This window comes from Oculina patagonica, chromosome 13 (assembly GCF_052425735.1).
Source record: "Oculina patagonica isolate OP01 chromosome 13, crgOcupat, whole genome shotgun sequence".
NCBI lineage: Eukaryota > Metazoa > Cnidaria > Anthozoa > Scleractinia > Oculinidae > Oculina > Oculina patagonica.
This window is the reverse complement of record NC_135770.1, coordinates 4,172,863-4,190,340: the sequence shown is the minus strand read 5'-3', so window position 1 is coordinate 4,190,340 and position 17,478 is coordinate 4,172,863. Positions and strand designations below refer to the sequence as shown.

Here is a 17,478-nt window from a genome sequence, read left to right as displayed (position 1 = left end):
TTTCTTCTAAGGGATAGTGCTATTATCATGATATATCTTTGGTGATATAAGGGGTTGATTTTTTGATATTCCGCAATGGGGTTTTCTCTGATTATAAAGATATGTTATCATGATATTATCAGAATACTTAAATAAGTAACTATTTCTCTTTTCCCTGTGATACAGTGATTTATCATGATATTATCAGAATATATAATTAAGTGGTTTTTCTTCTCCTCCCAGTGATAGAGTGATAAATCATGATATTATCAGAATATTTAATTAAGTGGTATTTCTTCTCCTCCCAGTGATATAGTGATAAATCATGATATTATCAGAATATTTAATTAAGTAGTATTTCTTCTACTCCCAGTGATAGAGTGATAAATCATGATATTATCAGAATATTTAATTAACTAACTTTATTTCTCCTCCCAGTGATATAGTGATAAATCATGATATTATCAGAATATTTAATTAGGTAGTATTTCTTCTCCTCCCAGTGATATAGTGATAAAACATGATATTATCAGAATATTTAATTAAGTAGTATTTCTTCTACTCCCAGTGATATAGTGATAAATCATGATATTATCAGAATATTTAATTAAGTGGTTTTTCTTCTCCTCCCAGTGATAGAGTGATAAATCATGATATTATCAGAATATTTAATTAACTAACTTTATTTCTCCTCCCAGTGATACAGTGATAAATCATGATATTATCAGAATATTTAATTAAGTAGTATTTCTTCTACTCCCAGTGATATAGTGATAAATCATGATATTATCAGAATATTTAATTAAGTAGTATTTCTTCTACTCCCAGTGATAGAGTGATTTATCATGATATTATCAGAATATTTAATTAAGTAGTATTTCTTCTCCTCCTAGTGAAAGAGTGATAAATCATGATATTATCAGAATACTTAATTAACTAACTTTACTTCTCCTCCCAGTGATAGAGTGATTTATCATGATATTATTAGAATATTTAATTAACTAACTTTTCTTCTCCTCTCAGTGATAAAATGATAAATCATGATTTTATCAGAATACTGCACTTACCCTAAACCCTAACCCTAACCCTAACCTAACCTAACCTAACCTAGCCTAGCCTAGCCTAGCCTAGCCTAACCTAACCTAACCTAACCTAACCTAACCTAACCTAACCCTAACCTAACCTAACCTAACCCTATTCCTAACCCTAACCTAACCTAACCCTAACCAAACCTTAACCCTAACCTCCCCTAACCTAACCCTAACCCTTACTCAAACGCTAACCCTGAATAACATTGCCTCTGAACTCTAACCCTAATTTTAAACGATAACTTACATTAACCCCAGACAATCCCAATACGTAAATCTTACCCGCATCTTACTAAATACGTTTTTGAAAGTTGCAAGAAAAATGACGCAGTACAAACTAAATATTTTCTGGTTTGTGAATGACAGTCATTAAAAGGCCAAAGAGTGCGTTAAAAAAGCCAAAATCGGGTGTTACGAAAGTTAATCTTGCCGTGTCTAAAAGGAGTAAATAGCAATGTGATTATGTAGTTTTGTGGACAATTTTGATATTATCACGATATATCATAATATCATTGTGTCTGTTATTGCTTGAGTGAGATTTGAAAATGATAGTGATACATGATATGATTCTAAGGGCCTGTTTACATGATTCCGGAATGACTTTCATTCCGGAACGAGTTCATTCCATCCCCATACATTTCTCTGTATCTGTTTACATGATACCGAGACGAAAGTCAAGTCATTCCGGAATGAGTTCATTCCGGTTTTCATTCCGGAATGAAAGTTTCGTTCTGGAATGACATTTCATTCTGGTATCATGTAAACACAGGACGAATTTCGTTCCGAGATGAACTCGCAACTCATGAAACCGCATACGGACTCCGCAGTTTGAATTCAGAGCGAAAAAACGTAATAGCATTTACCGTTCAGCCCAAAGAAGCAGCTCTATGGTCAAATTACTCGTTAAAATTGCAGATACGGCCATTAATGGGCACAAAAACATGTTTGCGCGAAACATGCGCCATCTTGTTTTGATCTCGCGCGAAACATGCGCCACCTTGTTTTGATCTCGCGCGAAAACCGCGCACGTGAAAATGCCTTTGGTTGAACGGGTCGACTCTGTCATGTAAATGCAGAACGAACTTCATTCCGGAACGAGTTTCGTTCCGGAATGAAAGTCATTCCGGAATCATGTAAACAGGCCCTAACTTGCCACCTTGATAATGATAATTTAAAAATTTGATAACAAAAAGTATTCTAGCAACTATCATGTAAATACGATATGATAATGATATTTTTGATATTTAAAACGGAAAAATATTTTTTGATATTATCATGCAGTTATCACCAAAATATCACTGAGATATCAAAATATCAGTTATCAAACTAATGATATTCTATCATGAGATTTTGATAAACCGCAATCCTGCACCTTAGTGAAGAAGACGCACGAGGAACGCTTCAAATTTCCTTCTTCCCAATCTCCTCACGCGCTCTATTGAAAGCGCGAAGAAGCCTTTGCGGAGAGCAAATCAGTGCAACCTTTAATTATCTTGTACAATCTCCAGAAAATGCTAATAAACAGCTCAAATGAACGGCCGAGTGTTTAAGAGGGGACTGGCACTAGAAGTTTAAACGACGTTTTTCTCAAAATCTACCCGTACGACCCTACCTCAAAATTGCGATTTGGAAAAAATACATGTACACCATTCCAATGATAGATAGATTTTAAACTGTATAAAATATTGATTATGAAGGATATATGTTCCAGTAAAGGGCGTGGTGGATTAAATTGTCGAAAAAAGAACTCAACCGTCAGTTAAACGTTGAGTCAGCATAAGTTGTAGTACCGAAATTAAAATAGTTTCATTTGTTAGTTTTTTGAACGGAACATACAATTGCCCATATCGCTCAACTTTCTCCTCAGTAATAGCTTATCTGCACGAAATTCTACTCAGTTGTAGTAGGTTATGTTGAAAATGTTGCTTGTTTTGCTCCGGCAAAATTATGCTAACATAAAGCAAGAGTGTGAAAATTCTGCTCAGAGAGAGCTTTTCTGCCAAATTTCTGCTTAGATACAGATATTCTGCTAAAACTTCTGCTAATATATTTACCTGTTCCGTTGTAAATTCTGCTTAGAAATCGATACAGCTATTTTGATCTGCTACAAATTCTGCTCAGACGTAGCGTTCTGCGCTGTGATTGGGTAAAGTTATCGCGCTGTAAGACATGCAGAAGTCATGTTTAAGGTCAAGCACAGCTCTTACCCAGCACAGATCTCACGAAATCCCTACGAAGTCTATCAATTCTTCAGAACTAGTATCACTCTACCCCCACTTGGCTCAAGATCAGGAACTTCGCTGATCAAAGGGGGAACCGGCGAACCGGCAAGTTGAGTTATTCCACCCTCTCACTCGGCGTACAAGGTAATTGGTTTTACTTCAGAAAGGAGCAATGCCACGGCATATTAAATCATTTTTTCTGATTCCTTTCAAATTGAAGGAACTGACCTCAAAATAATAGTTTTCTAACATGGAAAAACAACAAAGGAGTAATATAAAGGCGAAAATAACTAAGAATGGTTTCGACTGATAAAGATTAAGACAAATTTCGAACGACAAATTTGAAAAACTCTGCCAGTTTTTCAAAATGTGTTGTCCGTGACGTAGAAGAAAAAAACAAAAAAAACAAGAAAAGGCCGGCTAACTGGATTTTGATGCATATTTATTTCTACTTTAAATAAATAGAAGCAAAAAACATGAGTAAAATCAAAAAAAAAAAAAACCGAGCAGCTTATTGTACACTATTGTAGTCAGGTTTTTGCTCCATTTACACAGTTATGAATTGAAAAAAGGAGACAGAAAGTAGTTTCTTACACAAATGCCAACAGCAACAACTTGATTTTTATCCACAAATTAAGGTTATATATTCCTTTAGATGTTAAAAGATAATGTTTATTTAGGGTTAAGTAGCCTACGACTAAAATTCACGTGACATAGTCCCTTTAACTGACAAAGTTTATGACCGTTTTAATATATCGGCAGCTCTCTAAACAACAGAAAGAAAAGAACAGAACAGAAAGTTTTTGTTACGTTGTACTTAATAAAATTAAACAGATTTCGAGGCTTGACGATAGAGGAGGTATAAAATGTAATTAACCGTGGTCATCAACACACAACAAAGAGGCCAAAGAAATAGATTGCAATTCCCAAGTTCCAACGTTCACATCAAACTAATGCCGAACACAGATGAATTATCGCTTGCATGACTTGCATGACTGGGCTGTTAACTCCTTCATGATGTATATTTTTAGTTTGGAACGTTCGAGTTAATCTGTGTTTTCGTTTGCCTGGGCACACAGTGAAAAACCCTTTAAACCCGACGTTGTTGTTTTGTGCAATAACCTCTGAATCTGAATATAAGAAATCGTAAGGCAATGGGGTACAATGAAGGTCTCCCTGAAGAAAACTATCCGTCACCTAAAACGTTCCTTCGCATGCTTCAGTGGCAATGGCAGAAAAGTCTATTATTCGCAAACAGATAACAATGTTTTTGTTGTCATTTCTGCGCGGGGTAATTTTGCAAAGGTCAACACTTTTATTTAACCCTTTAATCGTCAAAAGTGATTAGCATATAATTTCTTGTTACGCTTCAGATGAATACGCAGCCGAACACATCGCTTTCGATAAAATAAGTCGAAACCAGTACACATTAAAATTATATTGAAATATAAACTATCTAACTGAGTATCTAACTGATCTTGGTTTTCAATAACTAGAGCTATAACTAACATTTTATGGCTAAGTAAGAGAATTATTCGAGCTTGGCATTAAACTGACAGGTTCATTTATTTTGTTGACCTGAAGCGCGCTGGAGTTTTCATTATATTGAGATAAGAAAAAAGCTTTTTGATGTCACTCACAGTGTTACGTTACGCTCGCATCCATTATAATGAGAATGTTATCTTTTCGTTCCTGGTGTATCTGTTCTCTTACTTTTTACCAGATCGCTTTGTCTCAACGCCACAGTCAACATGGACGACCACTGTCGTGGCAGCAAGTCAAAGAATAAGAGATCATTTCGTGTTAATGCAAGGTAAGGAAATTTCACAGGGTAACGATCATTGCATTGTACAGTGTCAGTATGGATGTATAGTCAGACTTGATAGCGGGATTTTAATTTACTAAGAACAGTTTTTCAAGTACTGTGCCGTGATTTTAGTCGTTTGCCTTTCCTAATTTATAGTGGGTCCATGAAACCGAAAATATTCTAGTTCCCAATTTTCAATTCCAAATGTTTAGTAGTTGAAGCAGCTGACCGGCCAAATCAACTCAAGCTCAAAATTGGTCGGTTGTTATTCATACCAGATTTGGTAGAAGGCATCAGTTTAATATGCTGACTACTCGATTTTTAGAACAATTTATATCAACTTAACGGCAAGTAGTTACACTTGGTGAACACATTCTAGGCCACGCCATTATGGTGTTGTGTTGTTACACTCCAGTTGTGCTCACAGGCACGGCATAACCTCTTCCCCCTCCCCTCCCCCGGTTCATTTTCACAAGTGGTCACTTCTGGTTCCAATTAATTTCAGTTCAACTCCGGAGAAAAGAAAGACTCTGAATAACTAGATATCCCGTTTTCTTCGTTTCTTTTTTTAAGAAATAGACAGCGCTAGTGCCATAGCCAGGCTGCTTGTTTACGTTTGTTGTTTGTTTTATTTTTCTTTTATTCAAGCTGTAGTAACCTTAATCCTCCATAACATTTTTGTCACTTTATAGAATGTTAGCATACAACCCTCATAAGGGTATTTTACCACTAATAGGAAGTATTTTATTTTACTTAAAAGATCATTAAATCCTTAACCCGTCATATTACCATGTGTCCTGCATTAGTGTAGAACGTTTGACGTTTATGGAAAATGCTGAAATTACCCGTTGAGTGTTCGATTGTTACTATCCGATCAGAATTGGGCACCAAGCATTCCTTTATGATAATTACCATTGTATATTACGAAAACTTCTGCTCACTTTATTCAATGATCGTGGTGGTATATTACATCCAAAAAACCTCGATAAAATGCTCCGGTTGGAGTGCAATGTTGTGCTAAATGGAAAGTAAAGCACTTCTTTTCCTTTCTTATCATGAAAAATTCTAATGGCTACTCATGGCCTGTTGCCTTTACGAAAAGCGCTCAGGAAATGCCTCTCCTTCTCAGTCTTTGTTGGAGGCTCTTGTGGAATGTCCACAGTGACATTCCATCTTTAGCTCTTTGGTTGCGCCATCCCGTCCCCTCCTACACCCTCCCCTCCCCAGTTGATTGACTACATTGTATTTTCTTTACCCTTATCAACTGCTTGCATGACAGTACTAGTATTTTAAAGAAAACTGAACTTTTTCGATTGCCCTGCTTTCGTCACTTACCCAAAATCACTGATATATATTATGACATTTTCATCGTCTTGCAGTGTACGTGATAGAACATACATGCAGAAACAAAATATCTCTATTTGAATGCCACAACATTAGCGCCAATATTAATATGTAGCTATTTGCGCGTGAGCGAAAATTCCGAATTTTGTTTAATATTTGCCTTTTTGGAGCCATGTGCGAGTTTTGTGTTGAGTTTACTTTTTATCCAATTTGTTATCTAAGGTTATCGTAACATCACGTAAAACTTTCATCAGTTTAGCCCACGAGACGAAATAAATTACGTTGTAGCCGTCCTGCTTAGACACGGATTTATTGCAAATGCATAGACGAATTGTTGATGATTGGAAACTTAACAAAACTAACAACATTTAGGGATTATGTAAAAACTAACATTCATTATTTTAGACAGAACATACGATATTATTTTGACACGGGGTCAAGAACACAGACCTTTACATCTCATCACTCTAAAACTTTTCTTGAACTGTCCGCAAATCGTATTCAAACATGTAGTCAATTTCTGTAGAACGTTATCGCGCAAGTAAGCTGAAAATAATATCGTCAACATCCTGAATTGAAACGTGGTAGATAATCCCAGGTATTGACCTTTCAGGCATGAAATAACTGAGTGTTATTTTGGATTGAAGAAGTATGATATTATAAATTGTGTGTCCAATGAGCTTTCTCATTTACTTTGCCTACTCAGTCAACACTCACTTGAAATGAACCCTCAAAATATAAATAACCTCAATGTAGTCTTGTCAACGCGGAATGAGTAAAAAAGATGCTGGCAGAATATTGAACACCGAGCGAATTCAGCAAATCGAAACGGCTATCTTTTCAGATATTTTCGATAAAGTTTTCAACAAAACTGATAGCGTTATATCTGATAAAACGCTAGAAACCTGGGTATATTGGCTTCAAGTACCGCCGGCTGAATCACAATAGGAAATGTCGTTTGTGTCTAAAAGAAGGAAGAGAAATCGCAAGATAGCCATGTAAGTAGTCCATTGATGTTCTTTTCTGGCAGCCGGTTAATCAAAGAACAAACGTTTAGGAGATGTGCATGCTGAGCTGTTAATTTCAACAAACTTCATTGAACTTTTGAAAAGACAGAGCAAATATTGAACTTTTAATGTAAATCCACAAGAACGTAATTGACCGACGCGGTCAGTCAAAGAAACAGTAAAAACGCAAATAAGCTCTCATGAAATACGGCCTGGCTTGATTACATTATGTTTTAAGAGAATGTAAGTATACGGCGATGTAAAAAAACAACCAGTCGACAAGCTATCTGAGTAGATTATAACCCAAAGAAGGAGAAAGGAAAGCATGTTTAGCGAGCGAAAATGAAAAGAGCAGTCACTTAGGGAACCATAATTGCATACTTTTCTCAGTAACGAATTAATTAAACAGAGATGTCATTCAAAGTATGTTGTTTGCAAGAATATGAAATGATGTTTGCGATGTGATTGATAGTCGAGTTTCTGTTTTGTTGCTTCTTTGGTTACCTTGTTCTTCGTTTGCATGTTTGCTGTTTTTCTTTTAAAAATCAAAACACTATTTTCGCGACAACAAAACATTGACAAAGGACGATCGATTTAAAAAACATCAAGGCAGACACAACATTCTTGTAAGCTTCCGTTGTGGACTGCGCGCTTCTGTCACTTGTATCAGGACTGCGACAGCGATAAAAACGTCAAATTTTATTTTGCGTTGCGTGGTAAGAGAATTTTAACGACAGCACTTTAAAACTAGCTTAGAGGTTCATTACCCCTCAGAAGCGTTTAAGAAAAGGAAAATAACTTGAAAAATGTTTAAAGTTTTGCCACCGGGAGAGCACGTTAGTCCTAAACGCGACTAACAAGCCCTCGGGGTGTTTGTTTGAAAGAAAAGAGATTTATGTGTTTACTCGCCGAGTATTTGCGGATTGATTTAGCGTCAAATGAGCGAGGGATGCCTTATTGCCCCAGGGTAACATAATTTAGTCGAAGCGCTCACCAGCACGTTCTTCAGTCGTCAGAAGCCGTGAGATGTATATTGTAGATGGCGAAAAACAACCAGGCGGATGGCTGCGTGCAGTACTGGCAGATATTGACTGATAGGTAGATATAACATACAAACCTGCCTCTTGTGAAACTGAATTTTAACATTTGTGCATTAGGGTTCGAGAACACACGCAGTTGGACATCGCAGATAGCACTGCCGCGGAAACTGCTTCGCCGTCAAACGTCTCGGCTGGCTCTTCCTCGCAACAGACAAGTTCTACTGCTCCAAAGATGTCTCGATCGAGGTCTAGGCTCTTCGACTCTGACAACCCAGGAGAAACAAGGCTTTTTTTAAACGTCGGAGGGCAAAAACACGAAACATTTGTGAGTACGTTAGCTAGTATACCTGACACGCGCCTCGCATGGATAGCAGAGAGAGCTCTCAAGGATCCTAGACCCCTTGGACAAAAACGAGAATTTTTCTTCGATCGCAACCCTGCGGTTTTTACGCACATTCTAAACTACTACCGCACAGGAAAACTTCATTGTCCAAGGGATGTGTGCGGTCCGCTCTTTGAAGAGGAGCTTAACTTCTGGGGTTTGGACGAGAAACAAATTGAAACGTGTTGTTGGGCGAAATACGACGAACACCGAGACGCCGAGGAAAAACTACAAGGATTCTCACGAGACGAAGATCAAGATTCGGACTTCGAAGACTTCGACATCGACAGTGGTTCGGGAGATATTGAAATACCGAGTAGTGCGAGCGAAATGTGCCACGACGCGCGACGAATTACGGCTCCGCGCGTGAGATACCCATGGCAAGCGCTGAAAAAAAGGATATGGAAAACATTTGATGATCCTTACTCGTCTAAATTTGCGAGGGTAAGTATAATACTAAGATACATCATACATATGGTGTATTCAGTTTTTAATTTAATCCTACTCCTACTTTTGTTGTCTAGTTAAAACGTTTCTCGTGATTTTTAATCATGAAAATGTTGGCGGTTTTTTTGTTTTAATTTCTAGTCATGGCTGTTCATGATGGCCGCTTTCAGCTGTTGTAAAATCTTCCAGTTTTCATTAATTCTATTAGTTGTCTTTACTAGTAACTGTCCTTTAAGCTTCCCATAATGAAAGCCATAAAAGCTCTCCCCCAAGACACTTCCACAAAACCAAGGTTCGTGCTCATTTGCTTTCAACTTAACAGTTATTTGCATTCAAAACAAAAGTATAAAAGTTGCTACGCTGTGATAAAATATGCTTATCGCTTCGAATATTTTATTGCAGCGTTTCAAAATATTTTACGGCTTATGAATTATAGTTTACTTTTTAATTTTCTGCTTTCGTGTGTATCTGGTAATAGCTCTTATAGCGTTAATGGCTCAGACTATGCACCTTTGTATATTCAATAAATTTGCGGAAGAAATGTCCACGCGGTAACACAAACATTTTGAATGCGAGCTTGGGTGAAAAATGCAAACAAAATAGGTATCCGCTTTTAATATCGAGGCGATGAAAACTTCACCAGCGATAAATTTCTTGTGAAACGTGTCAGCAGCGTCGAATCAGAAAAAACTAGAATCTTTGCTTAGTGTCAACGCGAGACGATTTTTCTCCTAATTTAGTCTTTACCCTGTTTGTTCAATCTTCTATTTAGCTACCTTTTCTAATGAATGAAAACTCCCGTCTTCTCTTTTTGATTGGCTTAGCCTAGACTTAACGTCGACAATTGAAAATGCCGCTTCCGTTTTCGTGGATCAAATGAATCGTTCTTTCCTCAACTCGAAAGATATCGAAACGCGACAAGAGTACCACGCAATGATTAGAAAGACAAATTTTGGAAGCCTCTGAGATAAGAATAACAGTAGAACATTCTAAATCGCCTTTTCAAGTATTTCCAGCGTTTTTTATTGTTTACAACTAAGAATAAAGATGAAATAATCAATTCGAAGAGATAATTTTTCAGGCCTCTATATTTTTTAGTTATTATATTCACTTTTTATATCTGTTAATAAACGCAGGTGAATAAGCATTTTGCATATAAATGTCTCGTTCTGTTCCTGAAAATGAGAATCTTTTGTTAATGTGTCAAATCTTTTCTCAAGGACTTAAGACACATGTCTAGATAATTCATTCCAGTTTCTTGTTTTTCAACCTGTTCTCAGCTTTCAAAATGGGGCCTGCAGTCATTAAATATGGTGAAAACCACAATTTCATTTTATCTTTACGTCTTCTGAATCCAGTTTCTTTGGTAAACCGTTCAAACGTTACTCATTTGGTATTTATTTATATTGCGAGACGTAATTTTCTCGGAGGCAAAATTATGACAAAAACACGAAAATATATATTTTTTTGAGTGACCTCCTTTCTTATTTAAATGTTATAAAGACGTTTATCGAAATATAACGTTCGCTTTTAAGTGTAAAATTGTAGAGAGAAGAAAAATACTTGAAGATAAAAAATTAAATCCAGAAGTAGCAACTCCTACAATTCGCATAATCGTTAACGTTAAACAAAATACATTTTCGAGACAGCTTGTGAATAATTAAGAATAATTTTTTGTTCAATTGACACGAAATAAAAGTGTGTTGCTTAATAAAGCCTTTTTTGTAGAGCTATACAGTTCATGAGCTTTGTTATCACTTAATGCTCAAGCAAGCGACTTATCTTCGAGCAACTTTTCTGATTGTTATGTTTGTATACATTAAATAAGCTATGCTTGTGCGGTATCAACCGTCGTTCTATCATTTAAACATCGTTCAAAAGGTTGAAAGAGATATTCGAGAAGGGAGCTACAAAACACTTCTGCATTCGAAGTTTTAAATTAATGATGAACTGAAAACAGTGATCGTCTTTGTGTGGACAGTGACATTGTAGCATCGACATCCACTGCATGATGTATAGACATCGCATGCTCAGCGGCAGATCTTCTACGACGTCTGACGTCATAGAAGACTCACTCGTTCCCAGGATCTTGCTTTGCGCCTCACATGCCGCCAAAAATAGACCACGTAGGGAGTGGAACGATTAAATGGTTTGGACATAGTGGAATCAATTTCCCAATAACTTCATTGCTAAGAACAGTGCTAAGCTGGCCATAATACATTTTCCTTTCTGTTTAGCAAATCTTTAATCTTCTTTGTTGTCCGTGATCAATAGATCGATAACTCGAAAGGTCGATTGAATTAAATTCTCCTTCACTTTTCCCAAACACATCTTGTAGCATGCTTCCAAATTTCATAACAAAGTGAAGTGCAACGTAGTTAATGTAACACAGTCGCAATGGAAAAACTTCTATATCGCCGGATTCTTTCCAAAAGTTGGAACATAGCCCTCCTGCATTTGGAAGCGACTGAGGATATTCAATGTTACGGAATATTTACTACTCTGCTAAAATGCATCTATTGCATTATTTTAAAAAATAATATTGGCCTTAATTTGCTTGCAGTTAACTTTTGCTCTATCTATACCCAGTTAGTTTGTCAGTCAGTCAGTCAGTCGTTAGTTAGTTAGTTAGTTAGTTAGTTAGTTAGTTAGTTAGTTAGTTAGTTAGTTAGTTAGTTAGTTAGTTAGTTAGTTAGTTAGTTAGTTAGTAGTAGTTAGTTAGTTAGTTAGTTAGTCAGTCAGTCATAGGGGCGGATCCAGGATTTCAAAAGGGGGGGGGGGGTGGATGGCAGACCATTAGGGCCTAACCCTAACCCTAACCCTAACCCTAGCCCTAGCCCTAGCCCTAAGTGGCGGCAGACGGCGAAACGTGGCGTAACACAACCAGACATGAGCGAGAGCTAATTTTTCTTTCTTTATTTATTTTCTATTTCAAATAAAGTGACATTTCGAATTTTTTTACTAAAAAATGGGGGGTGGATATCCACCCTATCCACCCCCGCTGTATCCGCCCCTGAGTCAGTCAGTCAGTCAGTTAGTCAGTCAGATAGTTAGTTCGTTAGTTAGTTAGTTAGTTAGTTAGATAGCTAGCTAGCTAGCTAGCTAGCTAGTCAGTCAGTCAGTCAGTCAGTCAGTCAGTCAGTCAGTCAGTCAGTCAGTCAGTCAGTCAATCAATCAGTCAGTCAGTCAGTTAGTCAGTCAGTCAGTCAATCAGTCAGTCAGTTAGTCTGCCCTTAAAATTCATTTAGATTTCCATAATTCTACTTTTAACCAAACATTTAAGTTTGTAGTATTAAGCCATTCTTCTCCTGAGAAGTTAAATGAGTTAGAGTCCATTTGGATAAGTAAGTTGCGCACTAGTGAGCCTGATGGCCTTAATAGGGTTGATCCGTGTGCATTACGCACCGGCGTTACTTAATTTTATATATATCTCGACACACCCTATCTGTACTGTAATATCATGTTACTGGTCGTTGCCATTTCAAATGTTACTACACTGAAGAGGACCGTTACGGTCGAAAGGCCTATGTAGTTTATTAAAATCGTAGCTGTATGGCGATACACAATTTGTTCTTTTTAGTATATTTGAGTCTTTAGTTTAGTTCAGTTAATTATGCATACATGTTCAATCTATGTCGACTTTTCTTTTTTATCAGGCTGTAGGTTATATCTCTCTCATATTCAACGTGGCGGTTGTGACACAGTTTTGCATCCTGACTTTAGACTACTTCAGTGATGAAAACTCTCCACAAAACCAAGTGCTCTTTATCATTGAGTCTGTCGCCGTTTCTTGGTTCACTCTAGACATCGTAATACGTCTGTTATGCTGTCCTGATCGGAGACGATTTCTAAAAACGCTTCAAAACTGGGCAGACTTCATCGCTATAATACCCTTCTACCTGGTAATTCTAACCCCATACCACGAAATCATCAGGAATTTTAGTATTTTGTACGTGTTTCGAATGTTTCGTACCTTTAGACCGTTAAAATTTTCTTACGTTATGCAAGTGTTTACGCAAACGCTTCGCGCCAGTTCGCGTGAATTATACTTCTTAATCTTCATCCTTGGTCTTGAAGTGGTAGTTTACGGCAGCCTCGCGTACTACTCTGAACGGAGCATGCCCGAATCTAAATTCGTCAATATTCCGATCTCGTTTTGGTGGGCGCTGGTTACCATGACGACGGTGGGCTATGGTGACATGTTTCCAACGACTCTACCAGGTAAGCTGGTAGGTTCTGTATGCGCTATCAGTGGAGTGCTTATGATTGCGTTACCAGTGTCTGTCGTGGCTAGCAACTTCTCACTGTATAACTCATACGCAAAGGTTAAGCTTAAGCTTCCTTCACGGGGAAAGAAAAACATGGTGGATAACGCGCTTAAAGCGTTGCAACTCTCCACGCCTCAGACCAGCGTGAGCGTTGCATCACCCGATGGCGTGAATGGCAATGGAAGAGGTCGTTACTCATCGCTTGCCACATCGGGAATTGAAATGGGATTGTTGAACTCCACTAAGAAAAGTCCTGGGGAAGAGGTTGATGCGCTGCCCAATCACGAACCTGATAACCGAAGATATGCCAGACGCTCTGCGCATTTCTCGTTGAACCTGGTTCCTATAAGAGCGCATCCAGAACTTCCTGAGGGGGACAGCGAATCAGAAGAGAACACGAAGACAGGAGACGGAAACCATCTACAGCCTGCAAACAACAATCTGAGTTAACCTTAAATATGATTCTAAGGGTGAAGAGAAATCTCTAGAAGGTTGACCTTCCTGAGAATAGAGAATATCAACGCAACCTCTTATTACTGGCCCGCTTTCAGTGTAACGTGCATAACAGCTGTCGTTCTACATGCATCTTTCGACATCGTCTTTCGACATGCTGTTTAAAATGAGCCAATCAAAACCGATACATACACGTGTTTGTTTCATGCAAATGAGCTTGCAAGTCCAGAAGGTCATGCTAGTGGGCTGTGATTGGTGGATTTCGATCCGTGTTGTTTGTTTAGTATGTCGAAAGAGGGATGTCGAAATATAGACGCTATGCACGTAGCACTGAAAGCGGATGTAAAAGAGCTGGCATCAAGAGCAATGCGTCGCAAACTATGTGAAAAATTTATCTTTAAAGCTGAAAGGGTTATCGACCGGCCAATCGTGGCTATTGTGAAAAATGGAGAGATAAATGTGTAATTTTACAAAGGAACAAAGATAATTAAGTTTAACATAGCTAGCAGAGCCGCACTATCAAATTCAGTATACGTAAGCGTACCCATAATCCAATAGTGCAAGCTAACGGCATGAACAAACTGCGCTTCGCCAGAAAATATTTTTTTCTCGAGCGACTGCACGTGGTGCGAGTTAGAAAGGGGTAAATAATATATTTCGCCACGAAAATGGATACTTGAACACCTAAGGCCACAAAGAAACGCTTTCCAAAGTGTTTTGTTGGGCTAGAGTGCTAAGAGTTTTTGAACGAAGGAGGGAAAGAGAAAAACAACGAAAAAAAGAGAACAGGCATCAGGGCTGTCGCGTTTCGCGGGTTCTGATGTACATTCCCACTGAAAATGATTTAAAACAATTTGCTTCATGCTTTTAGCTGTGTACTATTGAGAAGAATCGAAGAAGCTAAGGTTGCTCTCGGCTATCGCCCCGAGAAATTTTTACGCTTCTTCTTGTGCTCTCCAATCAAACTTCCCGCATGCACCATAACTCGATAGTTCGCGACTAAAGCATGAACCAATTGTCAAATATTTGAAACAGATGATTATTTAACGCTTGCCTTAAATCTGATAAGATGTGACTGTATGATTCTACAACAGTTAAAACAGTACTCGATATTTGTTTCTTAGCCATAACCGCAGATTAAATTACGTTGGATGCCTCTAGCATTTTATATTTATAGTATTAACAAACAACTGAGTCAGTCTGCTTACTTTAATGAAAGAAAGATGACTACATCAGACACATTAGAAACTGTGACCTGTCCTTGTTTAACCCTACTTCGAGACAACGTGGGCTCTTAGGACCTTCTCAGACAGCCCCCCCCCCCCCTCTCCCTATGTAACTTCCAGAATATTTAAGCAATCACCTTGCTGAAACTTATAGGATGTATTGTACGTTCGAAACTCTTTCATTTTCGGTATACGTCACGTGGCGATGGTGACGTCACATCACGTGACAATTACATCATTATGTCAAAACAGCCGCCATCTTGGATCCGCCATCTTGGATTTCAATTCTTTCTCAAAATGCCAGAAAAACTACCCAAAATCACTGCAAAGTACTCAAAATGAATAAAAATGTGCTTTAAATCCGTAAAAAATGCAAAAATAATTCCATTTAAGCTGATTGTTATTAACAGAAACACGCAAAATTACAAATTTGGGAAAACATGCCTGTCAAAATGCCGTTGCCAATCCATATGGTGATGCCAAGTTCCTGACACATCATCCAACCCCACCAAATTGTTGCCAGATAAATGTCAGAAAAACTCAGAAAGTTTGGCAGCGTTTGGTTAAATCTTACAAAAGTACACAAGTACAAAGTCAGCGCGAGCCTCGAAACAGCCCACCCAACCAGTCAAATAGGGTTAAGTCCAAGCTTAGAGACAACGTTGGGCTCTAGGTATCCTTCTGAGTTAAGAGTACTCCAACTCTTGTGAGTCACAGGCATGAAAATCTACTAGACCCAATGCTCAAGCAATTCTTTTTCTCTGAAGAAAGAGTGATAAAATCGTTATAATGCTCCGTTATTCCCAGAACATTACCGAAGTGGACATGCGAGGTAATGAGAAAGGCCTATCAACAGAATGTAAAAGATAACCTTCACTTGGCGCGAAAATATGCACAGATATTTTTCCCGAACATAATCTGTCCCGAGAAGCGAACAGTTTTCCGAGAGCGAAGACGGAGGGCTTCGATCATGATCAGGCAGTGTCCAAGGAGAAATATCAGAGCGTGTTTTGAAGCCCAGGAGAGGTTATTGTGTTTTTTATCCTACAACTATGGCTGTGATATCTTTGCTTAGCTGTCAAATAATCAAAGTACTTGTCAGGCTCTTGGTATTTCTGCTGACGTTTAGAAATCTTGCTTGTCTGTCGATAATGTTCAGTTCAATTCAATCAAAAATAAATTTAAACGAAAACTGAACGTACTTATGTTAAACGGCAAATTAGAAGTACTGCAAGATATCGCTTGGGTATTTCCTCGGATATTTCTCAGTTTTTGGTTCATCACATGACGTCTTTAGACCAATCGCAATCGTTTGTGAGAAAAGAAATATTTGATATGTTAGATACGTCTTCTCCGTCTTTGGCAGCGGAGGTCGGAGAGAGCGGGACAGGGGGGAGGGGGTGGAGGTAGAGAAGGAACGAGGAACTGGTAACTGGTAATTTTTTTTTACGCCCGCTTTAAGATGGCCGCCACTCCGGTTAGCCTACTGGTAACTAGTACCGGTTATAGCCTAATAAGTTCGAGAAAAACTTTTAGGTTAGAAAAATATATATCCACGTTTCGGATAGGCCTACTTCACTTCAGTTAATCCTAAAAATGCCTCTGGTTAAAAGCGGCTACTAGTTACTAGTACCGGTTAGCCTACTATGCACTCCGGTTAGCCTACTATGCACTTCGGTTAGCCTACTATGCACTCTGGTTAGCCTACTATGCACTTCGGTTAGCCTACTATTCACTTCGGTTAGCCTACTATGCACTTTGGTTAGACTGTTTACGGTTAGCTATCGATATTTGTAAGGGAAACATGATATATAGCTAAAATTTACGAATTCTGGGAGCCGGCTCTCGGTGGCGTAGTGGTATCACACTCGCCCTTCAGGCAGACGATCCGAGTTCGATACCACCCCGGGGCACATTATATCGAACATTTTCCTTTTTCCTCTTTCATAAAATTCGAAAAAAAAAAACTAAGTGTCTATAGTGGGCGTAAAAAAAATTGCACGGAACGGGGCTTATTACCATAAAGATGGGGGCTTATAGCCAAAAGGCGAGGAGTGGCTTATTATTAAGGCGGGGTAAACGTAAATTTGACTGAAATTTAAAGAGGCTTTAAGAAGGGTTAAAAACAAATTTGAACACCACCAGACAGTTGACCTCCAAGCAAGAGCATCATATTAAATCTTCAATGTTTCTTTTCTCTTAATTTTACTAATCC

At 38.2% G+C, this 17,478-nt stretch overlaps 1 protein-coding gene across 2 annotated transcripts; it reads left to right on the top strand.

Annotated features, from left to right (window-relative positions):
• Window positions 1-4,931: 4,931 nt before the first annotated feature.
• Window positions 4,932-15,193, top strand: LOC144635904 (voltage-gated potassium channel KCNC1-like). 2 transcript variants are annotated; one of them, XM_078495019.1, is made up of 3 exons: window positions 4,932-5,102; window positions 8,605-9,313; window positions 12,973-15,193. In XM_078495019.1, exons 1-3 carry the CDS (start codon window positions 5,041-5,043, stop codon window positions 14,032-14,034), a joined length of 1,833 nt encoding a protein of 610 aa, XP_078351145.1. In that variant the 5' UTR covers window positions 4,932-5,040; the 3' UTR covers window positions 14,035-15,193. The 2 variants fall into 2 exon arrangements, with proteins under 2 accessions (XP_078351145.1, XP_078351146.1); XM_078495020.1 differs by lacking the exon at window positions 4,932-5,102 and adding an exon at window positions 8,104-8,163.
• Window positions 15,194-17,478: the final 2,285 nt, after the last annotated feature.

What these genes read in the sequence shown, in the direction of transcription:
- LOC144635904 (XM_078495019.1), top strand. Translation starts at nt 5,041, where the DNA reads ATGGACGACCACTGTCGTGGCAGCAAGTCAAAGAATAAGAGATCATTT. An exon ending in TCATTTCGTGTTAATGCAAG is followed by an intron (nt 5,103 to 8,604) that starts GTAAGGAAATTT and finishes TTTGTGCATTAG; the next exon opens with GGTTCGAGAACACACGCAGT. An exon ending in ACTCGTCTAAATTTGCGAGG is followed by an intron (nt 9,314 to 12,972) that starts GTAAGTATAATA and finishes CTTTTTTATCAG; the next exon opens with GCTGTAGGTTATATCTCTCT.